The sequence below is a fragment of the Lycorma delicatula genome, chromosome 2, assembly GCF_047948215.1.
Source record: "Lycorma delicatula isolate Av1 chromosome 2, ASM4794821v1, whole genome shotgun sequence".
In the NCBI taxonomy this organism is placed as follows: Eukaryota; Metazoa; Arthropoda; class Insecta; order Hemiptera; family Fulgoridae; genus Lycorma; species Lycorma delicatula.
Window position 1 is genome coordinate 13303728 of NC_134456.1, and position 22617 is coordinate 13326344.

At 31.1% G+C, this 22617-nt stretch overlaps 1 protein-coding gene across 1 annotated transcript in view; it reads left to right on the forward strand.

Annotated features, from left to right (window-relative positions):
* Positions 1–1159: 1159 nt before the first annotated feature.
* The window catches only part of LOC142319835 (uncharacterized), a 108517-nt gene continuing 87059 nt past the window's right edge, over positions 1160–22617 (forward strand). Inside the window, exons 1-3 of the mRNA XM_075357508.1 lie at positions 1160–1305; positions 12012–12215; positions 21257–21383. Coding sequence (XP_075213623.1) covers positions 1242–1305; positions 12012–12215; positions 21257–21383 — 395 coding nt within the window. The 5' untranslated portion in view covers positions 1160–1241. The remainder of the gene's footprint in view (positions 1306–12011; positions 12216–21256; positions 21384–22617) is intronic.

Below are 22617 nucleotides of genomic sequence, written 5' to 3' on the forward strand. Positions count from 1 at the left end.
CGACCACTCACGGATGGGGCTGTCCACCCTTCCCTACTCTGACATCATCTAGAACCGTCTTCTCTTCCCCTCTGCCACATTGGCGGTGAGTACTTCGGTCGCGAAGTTCTTAAACGACCAGTAAACATGATGTATTCGCATTTATGTACGGATAGATCCATACCATGATCACCCAACTATGTATAAACCGTTTGTAGGGCTTGATTTCCTTTTGCCTCCGATTACAAGAATGCAGAGATCGTCGGCATAAGCGATTAGTTCAGTTTCCGTCGGCATGGGAAGCCTCAAAACAAGAATCCAGAGGAAGGGGCCTAACACTGATCCCTGCGGAACTCCCCGGCCAAGACTACAGTTAATCGGACCATCCAGAGTCTCAATCCTCATTTCCCTGTCATACAAATATTCTCCGACTGCCTGCTGATGTAAGCACTGACCCCCCCCCCCCTATCTTTGAGAGCCGTCATGATGGCTTCCCACTTCACTGAGCCGAACGCGTTGCGAACGTCCAGTGACATCATGAACGGAATCTGCCGCGTTCGCCATGTCCCACTATTCCTGCTATGTACTTGCCATGTACGCTTCCTGCCCAGGAGACTACCCGCCTGAGCGCTTGTAAAGTGGAACGCCCTCGCCTGAAGCCATATTGATTAGTATGGAGTCCATGCTCAACCTGCCATCTACGAGCCTCTCCACCGCCTTGCCCATGTTGTTGATGAGACAGATAGGCCGGTAGGTTATCTCATCCATGCCACCAGGTTTCTTCGGGAGGAAAACAACCCAGGATTCCTTCCAACATCTTGGAAAAAACCTATTCTGTAGCCCGAAACAGGCGACGTTTCCCAAGTAACATTTACTTTTACTATTTACCGAGGGACATTTTTTATTTACTTATAAAAGGATTTTAAGTATTTAAAAAGAGTCATTAAAATTTTGTTATTCTATAAAATATTTTAGTTTTTATTTTCCAATTTGATAACATACAACTATAAGAAGGAAGTAAGCAATTTTTATTTGTATGTGTCATTTGATAAATGAGCAAAATGAGTAACGGCGATAAAACTGATATTTTTGAAGTGGATTTCAATCATTAAAAAATTTTTAAATGATTGTTTGATCAAAGGTGTGGTCTACGATAGATATATTATTTGTATGATACTTAGCTCGAATCACATTATAAGTATAAAGATAATGATACATATTCAGATAAGGATGTAAAGTATTATTTTTCAAAGTGACTTTAAATGTTCAGGTGTCAAGAAATGGATTTCGTAAGAACAACTATTTTGTTACTCTTTGCTTGCCTTGGTATGTGTTTATGAATGATTTCGTTATATTTTATTATTTTTAAATTAATAATTATAAAATATAATTTACATGTAGCAAATGAATTTAAAATTGTGTAGTTTCATTGACTATTCTTATGATAAAAGAAAATTATTGATTTATTTTTACTTCCTTGTACGAACTGAAGGAAGTATTGTGATCTCGCGAAATATTTCCGTTTTCAGATTTCAACGGAAATATCCATTTTGACCATCCCTGAATCCATTTTTTTCACTAGTTTCGGCGTGACTTCTGTACTTATATATGTATCTCGCGTAACTCAAAAACGATTACCCGTAGTATGTTGATATTATGGATTTAGGACTGTTGTAACATCTAGTTTTGCATCTCCCCTCTTGATTGCAATCGACTGAACCAAAAATCCAGATGTTTTTGGATTGTGGACTCTTTCTTAACTGTGGACTTCTACTTTTTTTAGTCACTATATATATGCAGAAGATCCAAATATTTCGTTAATTACCATTTTATCTGGCTATTACTCTGGAACCAATGAAAATAATTTCCACTTATGATATATCTTTAAAAAGCTCCAGTAGTAGTTATAATACGTACCTTCTAGCACAACAGCCAATCAGAGAGCAGCATTATTACTATACATTAAAGAAGGACCAATCAGAGAGCAGCAGGTGACAGTCCAATTCTAGAGAAAAGTTACATATATGCAGTATTTACAGGCAAAATTCACATATTTCGCACTCTTTTGCAAACACAATTTTCTCATTAATAATTATTTAATTAACTAATAATTAGTAGAGACGCCAATGGAGAATACACGATTACGTTACTATCTCATATATGAACATTTTATACCGCTTGCAATCAAATACAATATCGAACCGAGTTAGCAAAACAGCATTTACAGGCAAAATTCACATATTTCGCACTCTTTTGCAAACACAATTTTCTCATTAACAATTCTAATAATTATCTAATTAACTAATAATCATGCAGAATAACTAGCAGACTTAAAACTAAACTAACATGCAGAATTAACTATAATCAATGGAGAATACACGATTACGTTACCATCTCGTATATGAACATTTTATACCGCTTTCAATCAAATACAATATCGAAACGATTTAGCAAAACAGCATTTACAGGCAAAATTCACATATTTCACACTCTTTTGCAAACACAATTTTCTCATTAACGATTCTAATAATTATTATTATTAATCGACTCACTTAAGCCGCGCACACTCTATTTTTGGCAAAAGTTACATATCATGTAGCATTTACAAGCAAAATTCACATATTTCACACTCTTTTGCTATCACAATTTTCGCCAGTTTATTGTAAAATAAATAATTCAATGCAAATAATCTATTGAGGGAAAAAAATTATATATTTATTTATTGTATATGTCTCTTCAGATTTAAAAAAGAAACTGCAAAATATATTACATCTGTTGATGAAACAGCAGGTTTGATGATAAATGTATCTATATGTAAGTCACTCACACGAATTAAATAACATAGAGCGCGTGCAAGATATGATGGGGATTCTCTCGTCTGTAGCACTGACCTTTGTTCACACGTACGCAATAGCATATTTCATAATATAAATACAATATTATTTAGTACTTTATTCAGTTATTATATAGACGCTATGTATTGTAAATGTGTACGTTTAGACAATGATTGCGCAACCGCTAAAAAGCGAGCCAGATTAGCCGTCTGTGACGCGAATTCTTTCACAATTTTAGAAAATGCGTTTAAAGATAATTTAATCACATATTATTATAAAAATGGAGACGAAACAGATAAAGATATATATTTATTTTTAAACAGTAGAAGAAATTGCGTTCTCAACATCTTAAAATCACAGGTAACAACAGATGCTGTAAAATTTAATCTATTGTTAGAATGTACATATGAAAAAAGTCGGGGCGACCAAATCGATTCTCAAGACATTAATTTTAAAACTAAAAATACACCAATATATAATTGTTATGATTTAGATGAAGTTATAGACGAAGCGTTTGAAAACCTATTAGGCGAAGAATCCGAATTTCAAGGTAAAGGCAGCGGTTGGTCTTTAATCAGTATCGACGGTTTAATGTTGCGTATAAATAAATTTAAACCGTTACGTGGTTCTTCATATATAGATTTACCCGATAAAATAAAACAAAAAAAGGCTGTGTGTTAACAATAATGATGTTTACTGCTTTAAACGGGCTATTTTATCGAAACATGTAACCGGTAATAATCCGCAACGCTTAGATAAACGTTATACCGTTGATTTAAAAAGTAAATATGACTTTAGCATGTTAAAGTTTCCAGTCGGGATAAAAGATGTTAAAAAATTTGAATCCGCCAACAATGTTTCTATAAATGTATATACGCTGACAGTAAATTATGAAGTTAGACCTTTAAAAGTTTGCCAAACCATTGAAAAACCAAACCGTTTTGATTTATTGTATTTAAAGAAAGATGATGTTTCACACTATTGCTACATAAAAGATTTTTCACGACTGGTTAGGTCTCAATTAACGAAACACAGATCCAAAATATATGTATGCAAACGTTGTTTTACATTCTATTATAAAGATGAAAATAGTGAAGATAGAATGAAAGCTCATTTAAAACGTTGTATTCACAATGAACCGACACATATAAAGACACCAAAACCGGATGGAAATATAATGAAATTTAAAAGGTACGAAAATCAGTTTCCAATGCCTGTTGAGCATATGCCAATTTTGAATGCACACTGAATCCGACACCTTACCATCCAACGTTTACAAAATCATATAGTTATACAACCCATGTGCACGAACCGATGAGTTACTGTTTGTATTTCGTTTGTCACGAATCTGTTTTCGATAAAATAAAACAAGTCCTCCCACAAGAACCCGTGCTTTATAGAGGCGAAAAAGCGGCTGAAAATTTCATAAATGTTCTATCCGATCTCGCGAATCAAGTTGCCGATGAAATGATACACGTTGCAATGACGCCTCTTTCCGTCGATGAACGAAGAAAATTCGACAACGCTAAGCGATGTGAAATGTGTAATGCAGGATTCGGTTTAAATCGCAAAAAATTTCGCGATCATTGTCACTTAACCGGTCGTTATCGAGCCGCGTTATGCAATAGCTGCAATTTACGCAGACAAGAACGAAAATACGATACCGATATTCATTCACAATTTAACCGGTTACGATTCGCATTTCATTATAAGACAGCTGGATTACGATAAAGAGGATATAAACATCATACCTAAAACCACCGAAAAATATACAATGTTTACGAAACGGATATCTGACGTTTTAAGCGTAAAATTCGTAGACACTTTTCAGTTTTAGGCCTCGAGTTTCGAAAAATTAGCGTCCAATTTACCAAAACAATCATTTAATCACGTCCAACAACACTTTGCAGCTGACGATTTACCAACGGTCACGAAAAAGGATGTGTACCCTTACGAATATACCGATTCGTGGTCGAAATTGGATGAAACACAGCTGCCGTCGAAAGAAAACTTTTACAGCTCCCTTACCGATTCGCATATTACCGACGATGAATATGAACACGCGAAAATAGTACGGGACCATTTTAAATGTAAAACGTTGGGCGAATACAGCGATGTATATTTAAAATGCGATGTGCTATTGTTGGCTGACGTTTTCGAGAATTTCAGGTCGTATCGCCTTGATGCTGCGCACTATATTTCAGCACCCGGTTTAGCTTTCGACGCCATGCTATATAAAATCCGCGTTGAATTGGAACTGTTCACAGACGTCGACATGTACATGTTTATCGAATCGGGCATTAGAGGCGGCATTTCAACGTGTGTGCAAAAACATGCTGTAGCAAATAATAAATACCTCGAAAACTACAACCCCGACGCCCCCAGTAAATATATAGCTTACGTTGACGCCAATAACTTATACGGGTTCAGTATGAGTCAGCCTTTACCATACGGCAACTTTAAACGGGTGGATAAAGAGTATTTATATATAATTTTAGATTCTATAAAGAATCATCCTAACGATGCGGATACAGGCTACATATTCGAAGTCGATGTAACGTATCCGACAGACTTGCACGATCATCATAACGATTTGCCGTTTCTACCGGTGTCGGAAGCACCGCCCGGTTCAAACTGTAGAAAATTATCGACCACTCTAGACGATAAAACAAACTACGTCTGCCACTATGTAGTGCTCAAGCAGACTATAGCGAACAAGTGCGCAATATATTGTCCTTTGATCAGAAAGCGTGGCTCAAGAGCTATATAGATTTGAATACTGAAAACCGAAAAAGAGCCGCAAACGATTTCGAAAAAGACTTTTTCAAACTGATGAACAATTCTGTGTTCGGTAAAAGTATGGAAAACGTGAGAAACTACAAGAATTTTAAACTGTTGACCGACGAAATAAAACTGAGAAATTTAATCGCGAAATCCACCTTTATAGACAGGATAATATTCAAAGAGTCTTTAGTCGGCGTACAAATGGCCAAAGATTCGGTGCATTTAAATAAACCGATTTATGTTAGCTTTACGATATTGGATCACAGTAAAACCGTAATGTACGATTTTCATTACAACGTTATGAAGCCAAAATACGGATCGAAAATCTCTCTGCTGTACACGGATACGGATAGTTTCATCTACGACATTGAAACCGATGATTTTTACGCCGACATGCGAAGTGATGATCTGTTTCAACATTTCGATACGTCAGATTATCCGAAAGACCATCCGAATTATTCTGTGAAAAATAAAAAAGTACCGGGTAAATTTAAAGACGAAGTAAACGGAAATCAAATCGTTGAATTTAACGGATTGAGATCGAAAATGTACACATTTAAAACGGCAAACGATAAAATTACGAAAAAAGCAAAAGGTGTAAAAAAAAATATAGTCCAAAAAGTATTACGTTTGACGATTATAAAGCGTGTCTTGACGATTCAGATTTGGAAACTTACAAGACTATGACGCTCTTCAGAACGAGGAAACATATCATAAACACTATAGTTACGAATAAATTAGCGCTGTTGAACTACGATGACAAACGGGTGGCCGTAGATAACATCAATACGCTGGCTTGGGGTCATTACAATATGCCGTTAGAATTGAAGCGTTTATATGGAAAAAATAAAAACTAGTCTACGTCCATTTTATTATCGCAATCGATTTTGTTAATTAGTTTAGTTTTTTTAATATACGTTAATTTAGTTTCCTTACAAATACTGCAATTTGATCGTATTTTATTTTTTTCAACAACGACTAAATATGTGAATTTTGCCTGTAAATGCTGTTTTGCTAAATCGGTTCGATATTGTATTTGATTGCAAGCGGTATAAAATGTTCATATATGAGATGATAACGTAATCGTGTATTCTCCATTGGCGTCTCTACTAATTATTAGTTAATTAGATAATTAAATAATTAGAAAATTGTGTTTGCAAAAGAGTGCGAAATATGTGAATTTTGCCTGTAAATGCTGCATATATGTAACTTTTCTCTAGAATTGGACTAAGTCGCCTGCTGCTCTTTGATTGGTCGTTCTTTAATGTATAGTAATAATGCTGCTCTCTGATTGGCTGTTGTGCTAGAAGGAACGTATTATAACTACTCAGTGAAGCACGCTGTATGTTTAAGCCCTCATTGAGAGCTTTTCAACGATATATCATAAGTGGTTCTTATTTTATTGGTTCCAGAGTTATACCCAAATAAAATGTTAATTAATGAAATATTTGAACCTTAGAAGAGGAAGGCACGTCGGTTCGAATCAGACTTCATCTCTTTATTTTTTAATGTAAATATATTAATTTATTAATAATTATTAACCTCTGATTGTAAAAAAATTTACGATAAATAATAATTCAATAATAAAAATAATAATATGAAAAAATATCATAAGTTATTAATGAAATAAAGTCGTATGTACTTTTCATTTAAAAAAAAGTGCATTTGTAATCTAATAGACATAAAAGGAAGTCATGTAGTGTCCACATCAGATTTTTTGTAATTATATGAAGAGAAGGAAATAAGAATAATTTGACTGTTTTTTTTCTTACAACTATTTTTAGTAATGACATTAGTAAATATAGCTTCTAACAAATTATCTTTAATTTTTTTCACGAAAGCGTGCAGCATATCCAAACATAACAATAAGATGATTCTAATTTCATTTAAATTAGCCCAGTCCATATGTAAAAAAACACTTTTCTTTACTTTTAACATAAAAATGAAGTAAAAATAATTTATAATAATTTTTAAAATTTTAAATTTCTTTCTTAAAAATTTTAAGAAAGTAAGTTATTGCTAAATCAAAATTTCATTTAGTAAAACAGAAAAAAATATTCGTTACCTCAATGTTTCTTCAATACCCGATAAGCCGTTATCTGTTGAACTATTGACGTCGTTTTCCAAATTTATCACAGTATCTTCAGTAATATATCCACACTAACTGTCCCATGATTTTTTTTTGTTCTTTTATTACGTGTTGAATACAATTTTTCCAAGCATTTGCACCTACTCTATTACACCTACCAATAATCTTTTACATCTCTTAACTTAAATGTTGTGTTATTACTCCCAATGTAACCTTTGACTTATGGCTATATCAATTCTATCGATTAAAATTGTAAAGGTAAGAAGGAAGACGCAACATGACACAATTTTATAATTATGCAATGTTTTCCTACTTGATAATAAATTAGATAATAAGAAAGGGAGTACGACAACGATGTTCCTATCTACTTAATCTTAAATCCCGTTACTTTTTAATCTTTACATAGAACTGCAGTTGATGATTTTAAAGAACCATTTAGATCCGGAATAACAGTACAAGGTTAAAAGATAAAGATGCTACGATTTCCTGATGATATAGTAATTCTAGCCGAGAGTAAAAAGGATTTAGAAGAAACAATGAACGGCATGGATAAAGTCCTACGCAAGAACTACCGCATGAAAATAAACAAGAACAAAACAAAAGTAATGAAATGTAGTAGAAATAACGAAGATGGACCACTGAATGTGAAAATAGGACGAGAAAAGATGATGGAGGTAGAAGAATTTTGTTATTTGGGAAGTAGAATTACTAAAGATGGACGAAGCAGAAGCGATATAAAATGTCGAAAGCACAGGCGAAACGAGCTTTCAGTCAGAAATATAATTTGTCAACATCAAAAATTAATTTAAATGTCAGGAAAAGATTTTTGAAAGTATATGTTTGGAGGGTACGTACTTCCATACGGAAGTGAAACTTGGACGATCGAAGTCCCTGAGAAGAAAAGATTAGAAGCTTTTGAAATGCGATGCTATATGAGAATGTTAAAAATCAGATGGGCGAATAAAGTGACAAATGAAGAGGTGTTGCGGCAAATCGATGAAGAAAGAAGCATTTGGAAAAAATATAGTTAAAAGAAAAGACAGACTTATAGGGCACATATTAAGGAGGCATCGTGGAATAGTCGCTTTAATATTAGAGGGTCAGGTAGAAGGAAAAAAATTGTGCAGGCAGGCAACGTTTGGAATATGTAAAACAAATTGTTAGGGATGTATGGAGTATACCGAAATGAAACGACTAGCACTAGAAAGGGAATCTTGAACAGCTGCGTCAAACCAGTCAAATGACTGAAGACAAAAAAAATAAGTATATTTTTGTATAACTGATTTTACTATTTTTTTAATTTCTACTTTTATATATGCCTTCAGTGTACGCAATTTTAATCATTCGGCATTTTTCAATGTTCGGGTCTAAGCGTTTGGAATTTTTTCGGTTTTCAGGGAATGGCACGGAACATTATCCATTACTATGACGGATACTTCAGTAACAATTCGACAATTTTTTTAAACCATTAAAATTATCACACCATTCATTTTATCGTGATACTCTTAGGAAGTTTTGGAATACCCATAAATCATCGTTAAAAACCCCATTTTCATTTTCTACGTGCATTACTATTAATCGTTAACATTTTCCAGACGCGGTTTTCATCCCGGTTAACAAAACTTTCATAAAAGCGACTTTTGCGCTCTTTATTAATTTATTCACTCATATTTAAGCCGGACATTCCCCCTATTAACCCAAGTTTAATCTAGATAATAAATTATTTTACCCTCTTCACGAAATCGCTTAATTTCTCTTAATTATTTCCTACGCCATTAAATCTTTGTGATCAAGCAATAATGAATTCTTTTTTTCTGGACATGAAAAGAAAATTAATTGATTTTAAAAGACAACATAATATACTTGCAGAAAAATTCGGTAGTTCAGAAGCGGTATTCACGGTATTTATCATTTTGTACAAGTTAGGAAGCTCGTTATTGAAATAAAACGAATGAACTTTTTTTTTTAATTGCGGTTTTAGAAAATTCATTCAACTTTTCAATCGTTTTCAGACGCTTTCGAGTCTTTTTAGGGCTAACATGTTTACCATCAATTTTCTGTTTCTGTATTATATGTATTAAAAATTGTTCTTTTGCTAACGCCTGTTGCACCACTTGCTTTCCGAGCAATGTCTCTTACTGCAGCTTAAGAGTTACCTTGTTTTAACGTTATATAACCTTGCTGATTACTCTTTTATCGGAATTACATAAGGGTTTACCCGGTTCATGTTTCACGATAGAATCACTCATTGTAAAAACCCAATCGGCACAAAAACACAGGGTACATTAATGCAATGTAAAAAACATTAAATAAATTTGTTATAAAAAAGCACTTTAAAACTATCGATCGTACCGCAAAGAGTAACTCGATAACATAGACTGAAATACTTTCTTTCACTTAAATGAATAATGATGTGAAGCTTTATTATCGTTATTAAACATCAATAACAAAGATTTTTAAAAATTGTTTTCTAAAATTTAATGTCTACATCCACCTCGCTTAGCTATCTCAATAATTATAAATTCTACAAAGGGCGATTTTATTCAGCAGAGATCAGTTTTATGTTGACTTTTAAACATCTTTGACTAATTTTGTGACACAACGCATAGCATTTTTCTTATTTAAATCACCCCAGGCAGTACTTCCAAATACATTTTGCCCAGCGATTCATTTGTATTGCTAATTCAAACAATGAGGGAAATAAAGCTCGACTGGAGGGATAGAAAATTAATTCTAAATCTTTAATTAATAAAATTAATATAAAATGCAGAAAACGGAGATTGAAATCAACTGCTTAAAGAAAGAGGGCAAAATAAGAAGTAGAGTCAGGCAAGACCGTTTTTGTTTAATTTGTTTATTGAAAAAGCTATCGTAGAAATGAAAGAAAAAACAAAAGGAACCAGAATTAATGGAAAATCCGTACATTGTATCCCCTTTGCAGACGATATTGTGTTACTGGCGGAATCAGCAAGGGGAATGGAAATTCTGTTAGAAACACTAAAGTAATCACAGAACTTAAATGAAAATTAATAAGACAAAGTTTATGATTGTAGGAAAAACAAAGGAAGGTACAAAGGTACCTTTGTTTTTGACGGTTTTTTGCAATTTTGGAAGCACCGTCACTAGCGGTAATAAATGAGTCACAGAAGTAAAAAATAAGAATAGAGCTGGCAAAACGAACTTTCCAGGATAAAAAGAATATACTGACATAATCATATGAGTATGCAAATAAGGAAACAGTTCGTTAAAACTTATGTCTGGAGTGTTCTAACTTATAGATGTGAAACATGGACGCTTGGGGAAGCAGAAAGAAGACTGGAAGCAATGAAAATGTAGATTTGGAGGAGAATAATAAAAACAAGGTGGGTGGAAAGGAAAAGAAATGATCAAGTGTTAGCAGAAATGACTAAGAGGAGGTCTTTGCTAAATGTTATACGAAGAAGAGCGAATTGATAGGACATGTACTACGACATGACTAATTCTTGACGAATATATTTGAGGGCAAGGTTTTGGGTAAAAAACCTTGAGGTAGACCGGGACCAACCATCACCAATAATGTTAAAGAAGAGATGGTGCTTGGTTCATATAATGACTTGAAGAGAGAAGCGGAGATGAGAGTGACGTGGCTAAATCTACAAGCCATAGCCTTTAGTGAATGATGATCCATTTGTATCCTATGAATAAAATACAGGAGATTTTTTTTAAGGATCTTATGTAATACTGTATTATAATATTGGGTATACTATTACTCTTACTTTATTATTGCGTAATTTTATTTATCAAATTAATAATAAAAATAGTTTAGAATTCATTATATTGTTATATTTTACTAATGTTAATTAAATGTTTAATTAATATTGAATTACGTACACATTAAAATTACGAGTAATATATTCGTATATTTAAAGAAAAAATAGAAATAAATTGCATGCATCTATTTGTAATTTTATTACAAATATTTGATCAATTCACTTCTTTTCTATTCTTTATTTCTTTATCTATTGCTTACTGATAGTGAATACTGAATATTGATTTCAAAGTACTTTTGCTAAAAATGTTTATTTAAGTCGGTTATATTATGCGTACTTATATATTAACAGCAAAAATATTAGTCACAGTAACTACTAAGTTAACATAACTAAAAGACAGAACTGTTGAATTTGTATAATAATATTTTTTTTATATTCGCTGACTAATGTAAAAGGAATGTAATGGTATACGCATTTCCAACTTTATAAGAAAAAAACTCTTATTACAGGTTGGATTTATACTATTATAATTTTTCTTAAACCGCTCTTACATTTCTACGTACTTTTTTGTTTCAGTTTTCTGCAATGGGGATATACCTTGCAACAAGGTTAAAACAGAAAATGGATACATCTGCGTTTGCAATTCTACATACTGCGACACAATAAGTTCACCAAAAAAGCTACCGGCTGGGCAGTTTCATATTTATTATACTAGTGAAAACAAACCGGGTTTTAACCATGCAACTGGGTTTTTCAAAATGCAATCTCCCTCTGTTCACGGTAAGGTGAATTATTTAACAGATTTTAAGGGTTAAAATTTTCTTTTATATTCTTAAAATATGCATGTAATGAAACAAATGTATTTATTTCAAAAATAATTATTTTCTTTATACAATATAAAATTAATTTCTAATTAGTTAATTCTGTACTTAATCCAGTGATGTGTTGTTCAACTGGCCCTGCATTTGATTTTTGAACCATTACCTTGTGTGTTATGTGATTTAATTTCAACTTTGTAAAAATACATCAATTTATACGGTAGACTCACTGCCCGGTCCACATGAGCGTGAGGATTTTCAGAACCCCAGTAGACACAATTGTGGCAGTTCACAGTAATGTTAACTTTGAATTGCGCCTTGTCAGTCCACACAAACTTCCCTGCAAATTCCTCATCCTCGTCAACCGTGTGCTGTAACCATTCAGACTACTTCATCCTTCGATCTGGATTGTCATTCAACGCGTGTAGCAGTCTTGGAATATACACTTTCCACTTTGCACTCTTCAGAATGCGTCTTACACTTTACCGGCTCTCCTCACTTTCGCGGGCTCCCTGGTTCACTGATTTTTACGGTGATCGGATGAAATGTTGCAACACCGCAGCATTGAACCCCAGACTTGTAGCTGTTTGTGGTCGGCCGGATCTTTCCTTGTTCCAAACTCTCTCTGCCACTGCCGTTGTACCTCGTGAATGTTCTCGTATTTCCAGTACCACTTCAGTACAGACTTGCGTTTCACAAATGATAAACGAACCTCAACCATTGTTGCTGCTCGACTGTCTTCTGCTGCACTGGCTCGTTCCACCACCGCGTTTCATCCGCGCACGCGCGGTATAAATTGCCAGCTTCGCCTTTTCTTTTTCCTGTTTAGCCTCCGGTAACTACCGTTTAGATAATTCTTCAGAGGATGAATGAGGATGATATGTATGAGTGTAAATGAAGTGTAGTCTTGTACATTCTCAGTTCGACCGTTCCTGAGTTGTGTGGTTAATTGAAACCCGACCGCCAAAGAACACCGGTATCCACGATCTAGTATTCAAATCCGTGTAAAAATATCTGGCTTTACTAGGAGTTGAACGCTGTAACTCTCGACTTCGAAATCAGCTGATTTGGGAAGACGCGTTAACCACTAGACCAACCCGGTGGATTTGTTCGACATGTTGGTGGTAATTATTATTATATATATATATATATATATATATATATATATATATATATATATATATATAATATAATATAGATTTTGATAAAACTTATATTTATGAGATATAACAGATTGAAAAATAAACATGACGGCCACTTTGTAATTTGCGAAGGAATTTCTGACTTCGCAAATTTTCGTGCTAATTTAAAAATTTATTACAAAGACGCTTACCAAATATTAATGTGATTCGTCTATCCGAACTTGAGATATAAATTTTTATATTAAAAGAACATAATGGTGAACAGGGGGGAGGAGAAATTGCCGTTTTTCCTAAAGATATTTTATGTTTAGTTTTAAAAGTAGAATCCGAAACGTATATCCAGTCCACCATTTTAGAAACATTCTGTATGTATATATATATATTGTCTAAACTCAGTCCTTTTGAGAATCATATTCCTCTGTACTATTCAAATTATATTAATATATTAATACGATCAACCTAAGTATAGAATTAATAAAATAAAATAAAATAGGATGACACCTACCTTATTCCATAATTCAAGCAAGAGCGCTTTTACGAGTCCCTCGCATCATCAGTTGCTTTATATAACTTTTCAAATCACTTGTACCAAATTACACATTAAAATTTAAATTAAAAATCCTATACTACGCATAATATTTAAAATTTAAAATTAAAATTAAAAATTGCATATATATAAAAGAAATATGAAGTCATTTAATAAAATTAAATTAAAATTAATAATAATATTCTATTTCGTTTTTATTATTTTATTTTTATTATTGATTTTAATTTTGACTTTTAATTTAATCTCATTAAATAACTTTATGATTTTATATAAATGCAATTTTTAATTTTAATTTAAATTTTTTGAATTTAAAAATTTTTAGTTTTATTTCTGTTTTGATTTTAATTTGGAAAAGGATCTTTTAACAACTTTAAATTTTAAATCTTATGTATAATATTGGATTTTTAATTTCAATTTTAATGTGTAATTTGGTACGAGTGATTTTAAAAATTATATAGAGCAACTGAAGATACGAAGGACTCGCTTTATATATAAGTTAAGTTTCTTACTCAACAAGTTCTGTTGTTAAAATACGAACTTTATTTTTATACGATTAATATGCGTTTAATTGTTAATAATTAACTGTTAACTATTTAATATCGACTCAAATAGTTTTATATCATTATGCGTACATGCTAATGATTTATAGAGTAGGACGATGTGAATCGAACGAGTACCGTACATGGACTAAAGAAATTATTATTTGCTAAGACAAAGGGTGCAGCTGCAATGCATTCCAGAGCGTAGTGGTTTCCTGGAGATTACTGATATCAGGATACTCGTGGCAATTGGAGTGTAATGAATCAATTATTTATTGTACTATAACTCCTCCGTCCTCAAATAAAATGTCCAGGGATGTTGACTAACAACCTCAGGTGTTTGTCTTTTAAATATCTTATTATAAATTATTAAAAGTACATACAATATTATAATCCAAATAGTCAGTTCACCTGTTACAGAATTAGTTATTTTAATTATTTAAGTTAATATTTTCCAAATCTAAAATCTTTAAATTAATTGATAACTCTGTATGCTACGCCTTGTCAAAATTTAATTCATTAATATCTAAAAATTTCGTAAATTACCTGTAAATTTTACTCATACGCTGTAGCAGGCTATTCCTATATCAAATTTTACTATCATTTACATTTATTAAATATATGTCTTGTAACGTCTTAATTATCTTTTATTATAAATTTTTCTTAAATTATATTATAAATTTTTCATGCTCTAAATCTTTTTTCGTAGGAATTGATATTAATTTATACAAATTATAACTATTTTCTTCTACTAATGGCATTTCCAAAAAATATACAATATCATTATTAACAATCTTACAATTAACTTTTAATATACTTTCAAACTCTCTTACATTATTAAATGTTGGCTCTGTTGATAATTTATTCTTATAATATCTAGATATCTTTACTATTTCATTAAATAATTCTCTAGAAGACATTAATACTTGAATGCAAAGTTCTCAATTTGCAAAATGTTAGACTATTTTCAATATCTTGTACTAAACTTAAAACAATGTATTTAACTGATTGAGAAAGTCTCGTAGTTTTTCTAATTCAACAAAATCATGAAAATTCTTATTCGTAATTAACATCTTACCACTTAATTCGTTAAAATTATCTTCTATTATTTTAGTAGTTCTATTAAATACATTTATTACATCTACATTTACTGAATATTGATTATTAATTTCATCTATAATATCATTTTTGTTATATTTTATTTGATTTAATAATTTTTCATCTTTGGCATCTAAATTACCTGAAATTGAGTTTACAGTTGAACCTAAATCATTAATTATTCCTCTTTTACTTCTTACATGATTATTTGACAATAGTATTTCTAGTTTTTCATTAATTAACATTTTAGTGTGATTAATAAATTTGATATAATTACTAACATCTCTATACTTGGCACTTTCTGTTATAAAGTGTTCTTTGCTTTTAATATTATACAATTTATTATTATTATCCAAACCATTTAACACATTTATATAAATATTATTCAAATTATCCAAATTGCAAAACAACTTATTTAGATTATAATAATGTGCAAAAACATGGCATGACATTTCTAACTTAGCTAAATCTAAACCTATTGGTACAATTCCTGAATTAATGGTAATATTTCTAATTTCGGTTGCTTCTGCCATTGTGAAATACTTAGGATGGAATTCGATTAGGAACAGGATGTACCTAAAACAGGATTTAAATAGGATTATTTTCGTTGTCCTTTTTCTTTTAATTATTTAAGTATTTTCTCCATAAATTTATTTTATTTCTGCTTTATATCATTTTAATAAGTACAATTGCTGCTATTTTAATTGTATAGTTGTGCGTATTATTTATATCATTGTGTATACGTATTTACATATTTTATTTCATTGTACATTTTAAAATACTGCCCCAGTTAATCTATACTTAACATACAAGTGTAGTTACATTATCTCATAATACATTGTAACACAGACTTCGTAATATTATCACCTATCACCTCAAGTACCTTAGATAATCATTGTTGTATAGAACTGCGTTTGACCTAAACATAACTTCATCCATTCTTTTAATAATTATATTATATACCACATATTAAATATAACAATTTTTATTAAAAATTAGTAAATTTTACATTTTCTAATTTTAAGCGCCAGTTATACTGTCCTTTTCTAAATTTAAAGCACTTAAAATATATAACGGGAACCTTGACCTAGACCAATTCAGTGTCATCAATAATTATTACATGTGTTTTTCTTCATTTAAAGTTAATTATTTATGTGAGAATTCTTCTAAATAAATATAGTATTTTTCTTCACAAATAATATATAATATTTTATATTAAAACAGTTCCATACTAAATAATTTTAAACAATTCCTATATAGTAAAATATATTCATAATAACGTAATTTATTTTATATTTAAATAATTTGTATAATTTCTATAGTAAATTATTTTTAAAAAAATATATTTTCAAATAAAATAACGTTAAAAATAAAAATAAATAAATAAATAAAATAAAATAAAATAAACTTACCCTGGAGCAGACATTGATAGCGACCATAATTTGGTGATAATGAAATGTAAATTGGGATTTAAAAACCTGAAGAAATGGTGTCAGATGAATCGGTGGAATTTAGAGAAGCTTGAGGAAGAGGAGGTAAAGAAGATTTTTCAGGAGGACATAGCAAGAAGTCTGAGTAAAAAAGATAAGGTAGAAAATGTAGAAAAAGAATGGGAGAATGTTAAAAAGGAAATTATTAAATCAGAAGAAGCGAACTTAGGCGGAACAAAGAGAACTGGTAGAAAACCTTGGGTTTCAGACGATATATTGCAGCTGATGGATGAACGTAGAAAATATAAGAATGCTAGTGATGAAGAAAGTAAAAGGAACTACCGACAATTAAGAAATGCTATAAACAGGAAGTGCAAACTAGCGAAAGAAGAGTGGATTAAAGAAAAGTGTTCAGAAGTGGAAAGAGAAATGAACATTGGTAAAATAGACGGAGCATTTAGGAAAGTTAAGGAAAATTTTGGGGTACATAAATTAAAATCTAATAATGTGTTAAACAAAGATGGTACACCAATATGTAATACGAAAGGTAAAGTCGATAGATGGGTGGAATATATTGAAGAGTTATACAGAGGAAATGAATTAGAAAATGGTGTTATAGAGGAAGAAGAGGAAGTTGAGGAGGATGAAATGTGAGAAACAATACTGAGATCTGAATTTAAGAGAGCATTAAAAGATTTAAATGGCAGAAAGGCTCCTGGAATACACGGAATACCTGTAGAATTACTGCGCAGTGCAGGTGAGGAAGCGATTGATAGATTATACAAGCTGGTGTGTAATATTTATGAAAAAGGGGAAGTTACGTCAGACTTAAAAAAATTGTTATAGTCATGATACCAAAGAAAGCAGGGGCAGATAAATGTGAAGAATACAGAACAATTAGTTTAATTAGTCATGCATCAAAAATCTTAACTAGAATTCTATACAGAAGAATTGAGAGGAGAGTGGAAGAAGTGTTAGGAGAAGACCAATTTGGTTTCAGGAAAAGTATAGGGACAAGGGAAGCAATTTTAGGCATCAGATTAATAGTAGAAGAAAGATTAAAGAAAAACAAACCGACATACTTGGCGTTTATAGACCTAGAAAAGGCATTCGATAACATAGACTGGAATAAAATGTTCAGCATTTTTAAAAAATTAGGGTTCAAATACAGAGATAGAAGAACAATTGCTAACATGTACAGGAACCAAACAGCAACAATAATAATCGAAGAACATAAGAAAGAAGCCGTAATAAGAAAGGGAGTCCGACAAGGATGTTCCCTATCCCCGTTACTTTTTAATCTTTACATGGAACTAGCAGTTAATGATGTTAAAGAACAATTTAGATTCGGAGTAACAGTACAAGGTGAAAAGTTAAAGATGCTACAATTTGCTGATGATATAGTAATTCTAGCCAAGAGTAAAATGGATTTAGAAGAAACAATGAATGGCATAGATGAAGTCCTACGCAAGAACTATCGCATGAAAATAAACAAATACAAAACAAAAGTAATGAAATGTATTAGAAATAACAAAGATGGACCAATGAATGTGAAAATAGGAGGAGAAAAGATTATGGAGGTAGAAGTATTTTGTTATTTGGGAAGTAGAATTACTAAAGATGGACGAAGCAGGAGCGATATAAAATGCCGAATAGCACAAGCGAAACGAGCCTTCAGTCAGAAATATAATTTGTTAACATCAAAAATTAATTTAAATGTCAGGAAAAAATTTTTGAAAGTTTATGTTTGGAGTGTCGCTTTATATGGAAGTGAAGCTTGGACAATCGGAGTATCTGAGAAGAAAAGATTAGAAGCTTTTGAAATGTGGTGGTATAGGAGGATGTTAAAAATCAGACGGGTGGATAAAGCGACAAATGAAGAGGTATTGCGGCAAATAGATGAAGAAAGAAGCATTTGGAAAAATATAGTTAAAAGAAGAGACAGACTTATAGGGTACATACTAAGGCATCCTGGAATAGTCGCTTTGATATTGGAAGGACAGGTAGAAGGAAAAAATTATGTAGGCAGGCCACGCTTGGAATATGTAAAACAAATTGTTAGGGATGTAGGATGTAGAGGGTATACTGAAATGAAACGACTAGCACTAGATAGGGAATCTTGGAGAGCTGCATCAAACCAGTCAAATGGCTGAAGACAAAAACAAAAATAACGTTGACTACGTAAATAATATAATAATATATCTTCATATTATACGTAAATCATCCTGTATTAAAATATTTTCTAACATTTATTTGATTAAAAACCTTAACTAATTATTTAATTATTTTATAATTATTCGCCAGTTATTCTGAATACTTATTATTTTTATTTTTATAATTATATATAAAATATTTGTACGCCAATTAATTTTATTTCAATTATTCCCTCTTCATAATATATACGTTTTCATTTTTCAGTTAAAAATATTTATTTTTATTTTAATTATTTATTCGTTTTTCTTTTTAATTTGTTCTCATTCGATTTAATAACTCTTAACAAAAATTCAATTCTTTAATATTTATTTTATCCAAGTAATTATTTTAATTATTTCCTAAATACATGCAAATTCTTCTTAAAATATCTGTATATTATTTTAATAATTATAATTATAACAGGGGCGCAACCTCAGTTCTATTTTGCACCTTAACTTTAATTCATCCAAAGAGGTTTACTAGATATTGTATACTGAAGCTATCACTTACATTTTGCATCAAAACCTTTGTCACATTTGATGACTTTATGTAGATATTAAATATGAAAGCGCAGCCCACGCGTTTCATTGTGGTCTTGCCAAAATAGACAACCATACTGCACTCTCAATTAATGAGTGTCTGGAGAAGAAAATCATTCCTGTAGTCTCTCAACCACCTTATCATCTGACTTGAGTCCCTGAGACATTTTCCTGTTCCCGACTTTAAAAAAATACCTCAAAGGACACCATTTTCGAAAAGTAGAAAAAAATTTTAAAAATGTAGCTAACCATCTGAGGAATATTCCAGTTTCTGAGTTCCAACACTTCTATGAAGAGTGGGAAAACCATTTGAAGCACTGCTGGCTTCCCAAGGGAACTATTGGATTGTAAATAAAATGTTTTTCTGAACCATCATCATTACTTTATTTTCATTAGTTTTAATTCAACACATATCTCTGCAGTAATTAAACTAGATTTGTGATGTTTAAGATAAAATTATTAAAACATTCTATATCATGTTTAACTAATTCAACAAACCTTGGTCATTTTGTAAATCTTCAAATATTTTGTAATTTCTTCATCATATTCATTTAGTTTTTCTACTAACTTGTGAGCTTCCACAATATTTTCATGTTATGAGCACTTTGTAACATTTATTTCTTTTATAATTTTTAATAGTTTAGTTGTGTTTTTTTTTAAACAATTCTTAACACTATAATTTTTACTTAGCTTCCCTTGTGGCAGAAACTGATCTACTTCTCTTTAAGTTTTATACAAATATTAAGTACAATAATTTTTATTGTTGCTAAATTCAATATAGCATCAGTTTTATTTTTAATACCAATACTGATCTTGTTATTGAATAACTTTATACTTGTATTTTCAATATTATGAAGTTTATATTATTTCTCTACTGGATTGATCTACTCCCAAAGATACCATGTTATTCAAATTTATAAATATTTTCAGTAGTTATATCCCTGGTTCTCAGTTCTTCATTAACAAATTTGTAATTGTCCTAAGGTATCCTTTTAGTATCGAATTCAAGTAGTTTTGTAAAGGTTTTTTGTTATAATTTTGTTACTTTCAGTAATTTACATTGAGGAAATTAATTTCATAAGCATTAATTTATTAGTATAATTTAATTCATGCAATAGTTTCTCCAGTTGAATAAATATTCTATTGCGAATTTGAATATTTACAAAACTGAATCAATTGGCCTTTGTTCTCCCAATATCTTGGATTGGGACATCACAATCCTTACTTTACCTTATCCTTACTGTACTTGTCTTAATGAGATAGATGTTTAATGTAAGTTGTAACGCAGTAGATGCTGCTGTTAACGATTTTTTAATTATTCCTTGAGACCCACCAAAAGGGTTCAATTACTTCTTACACAATATAAAATTTTGTAAATCTGAATTCCTTCCTTTATTAATTTTTTTTTTAAATTGAAAATGACTTCTACTATTTGTTATGTACTGTATTAAAATAATGAAATTAAGCTGATGTTTAATTCTGTTTTTATTTATTTTTATATCATACTTTTTTCAGGTTTTAAATTTCAATTAAATACTAGCAAAACTTTCCAAACTATTAGAGGGTTTGGAGGATCATTTACAGATTCATTTGGACTGGTATTTAACTCACTTTCTACTGCGACACAAGATAATTTGCTTAAGTTAGTATTATTTTTAAGTAAAAACTAATTTTAGAATTGAAAATCACATTCTTTATGTATGTAAGAAATATCTACATGATCAAGTGAATTGAAATTATTAAAAAAGCTTCATTTTTATTTTGTTTATGACTTAACAAAATAATACCTTCTGTTTAAGTTATATCTAATAATAATAATAATAATGCAATCATTTATTATATATGATATAAACACAAATACATACATACATCTGCAGCTAAATCAGGCCTGGTAAACCGATAGTGGTAATTGCATTTGCCTATACATTCATACACACACACCCAGATCTAGCAATAGTTTGGAAACTGGTTAGAAAAAAACAAAACAAGCAAATACATTAAAAGCTGCAAAAGTTTTATTCTCCTTAAATCCACCAACTACCATCTATGATTGCTGTTGTATAGTTTCTTTTATTTATTTTATAAATAAATAAAACTTTTATTTTATAAATAAAGCTTTTATATTGGTTATGTGTTCTAAAGTTTCTACAAAGTCTACCCATTTTGATATATTATTTTTGTTAACTGCCTATATTTAATCTGATTCGCCAAGGTGTTATTTATGCAAAGGATCTGCACTATCAGAACCATTATTAATAAATCATTCTAAACTTCACGGTGTGTTGCTCATTCTTATAGTTGACATCTGGTCTTTAATACTTGCTTTTGATTTACCTTGTACCTTCATTACTACCTCCATCATGTTTTATGAATGTAGGAGAATATTTAGATCTTCACTTTTCCCTCCCATTTCATCAGAGCTTCTCATTTTTTAAAAAATTGTATCTTCACCTTGACCTTCTTCAAACATACTACAATCTTGAATCCCAATTCATAACTGCATAATGACTTTTAGTTCTTAAATTTTTCATTTTGGGTACTAGTAGAGCCCTTTTTACTAAGACATCTATGGGATTGTCCTCTTTTGGATATGTGGATATTTTTGGTCTTTTGAGAGTACTGAAATTTTTAAGAATATTGTATTTCTGCACAGGGTTGTTGGTTTCAGCACCATAAGTCTATCCTTTTCCACTAAAATTCTGCATTCTAAATAAATTATCGGTTTCTTCTGCATTTTGTGTTTAAATTCATTTTTCATTTAATAACAACTGCACTTTTAATGATCATCTATTTATTTGCTAATTCCCTCATTTATAGCATGTATTACCAACTTTTCCTTTTTCATTCCCTATTGCAGTAACTCAGCCTTTCCTCAT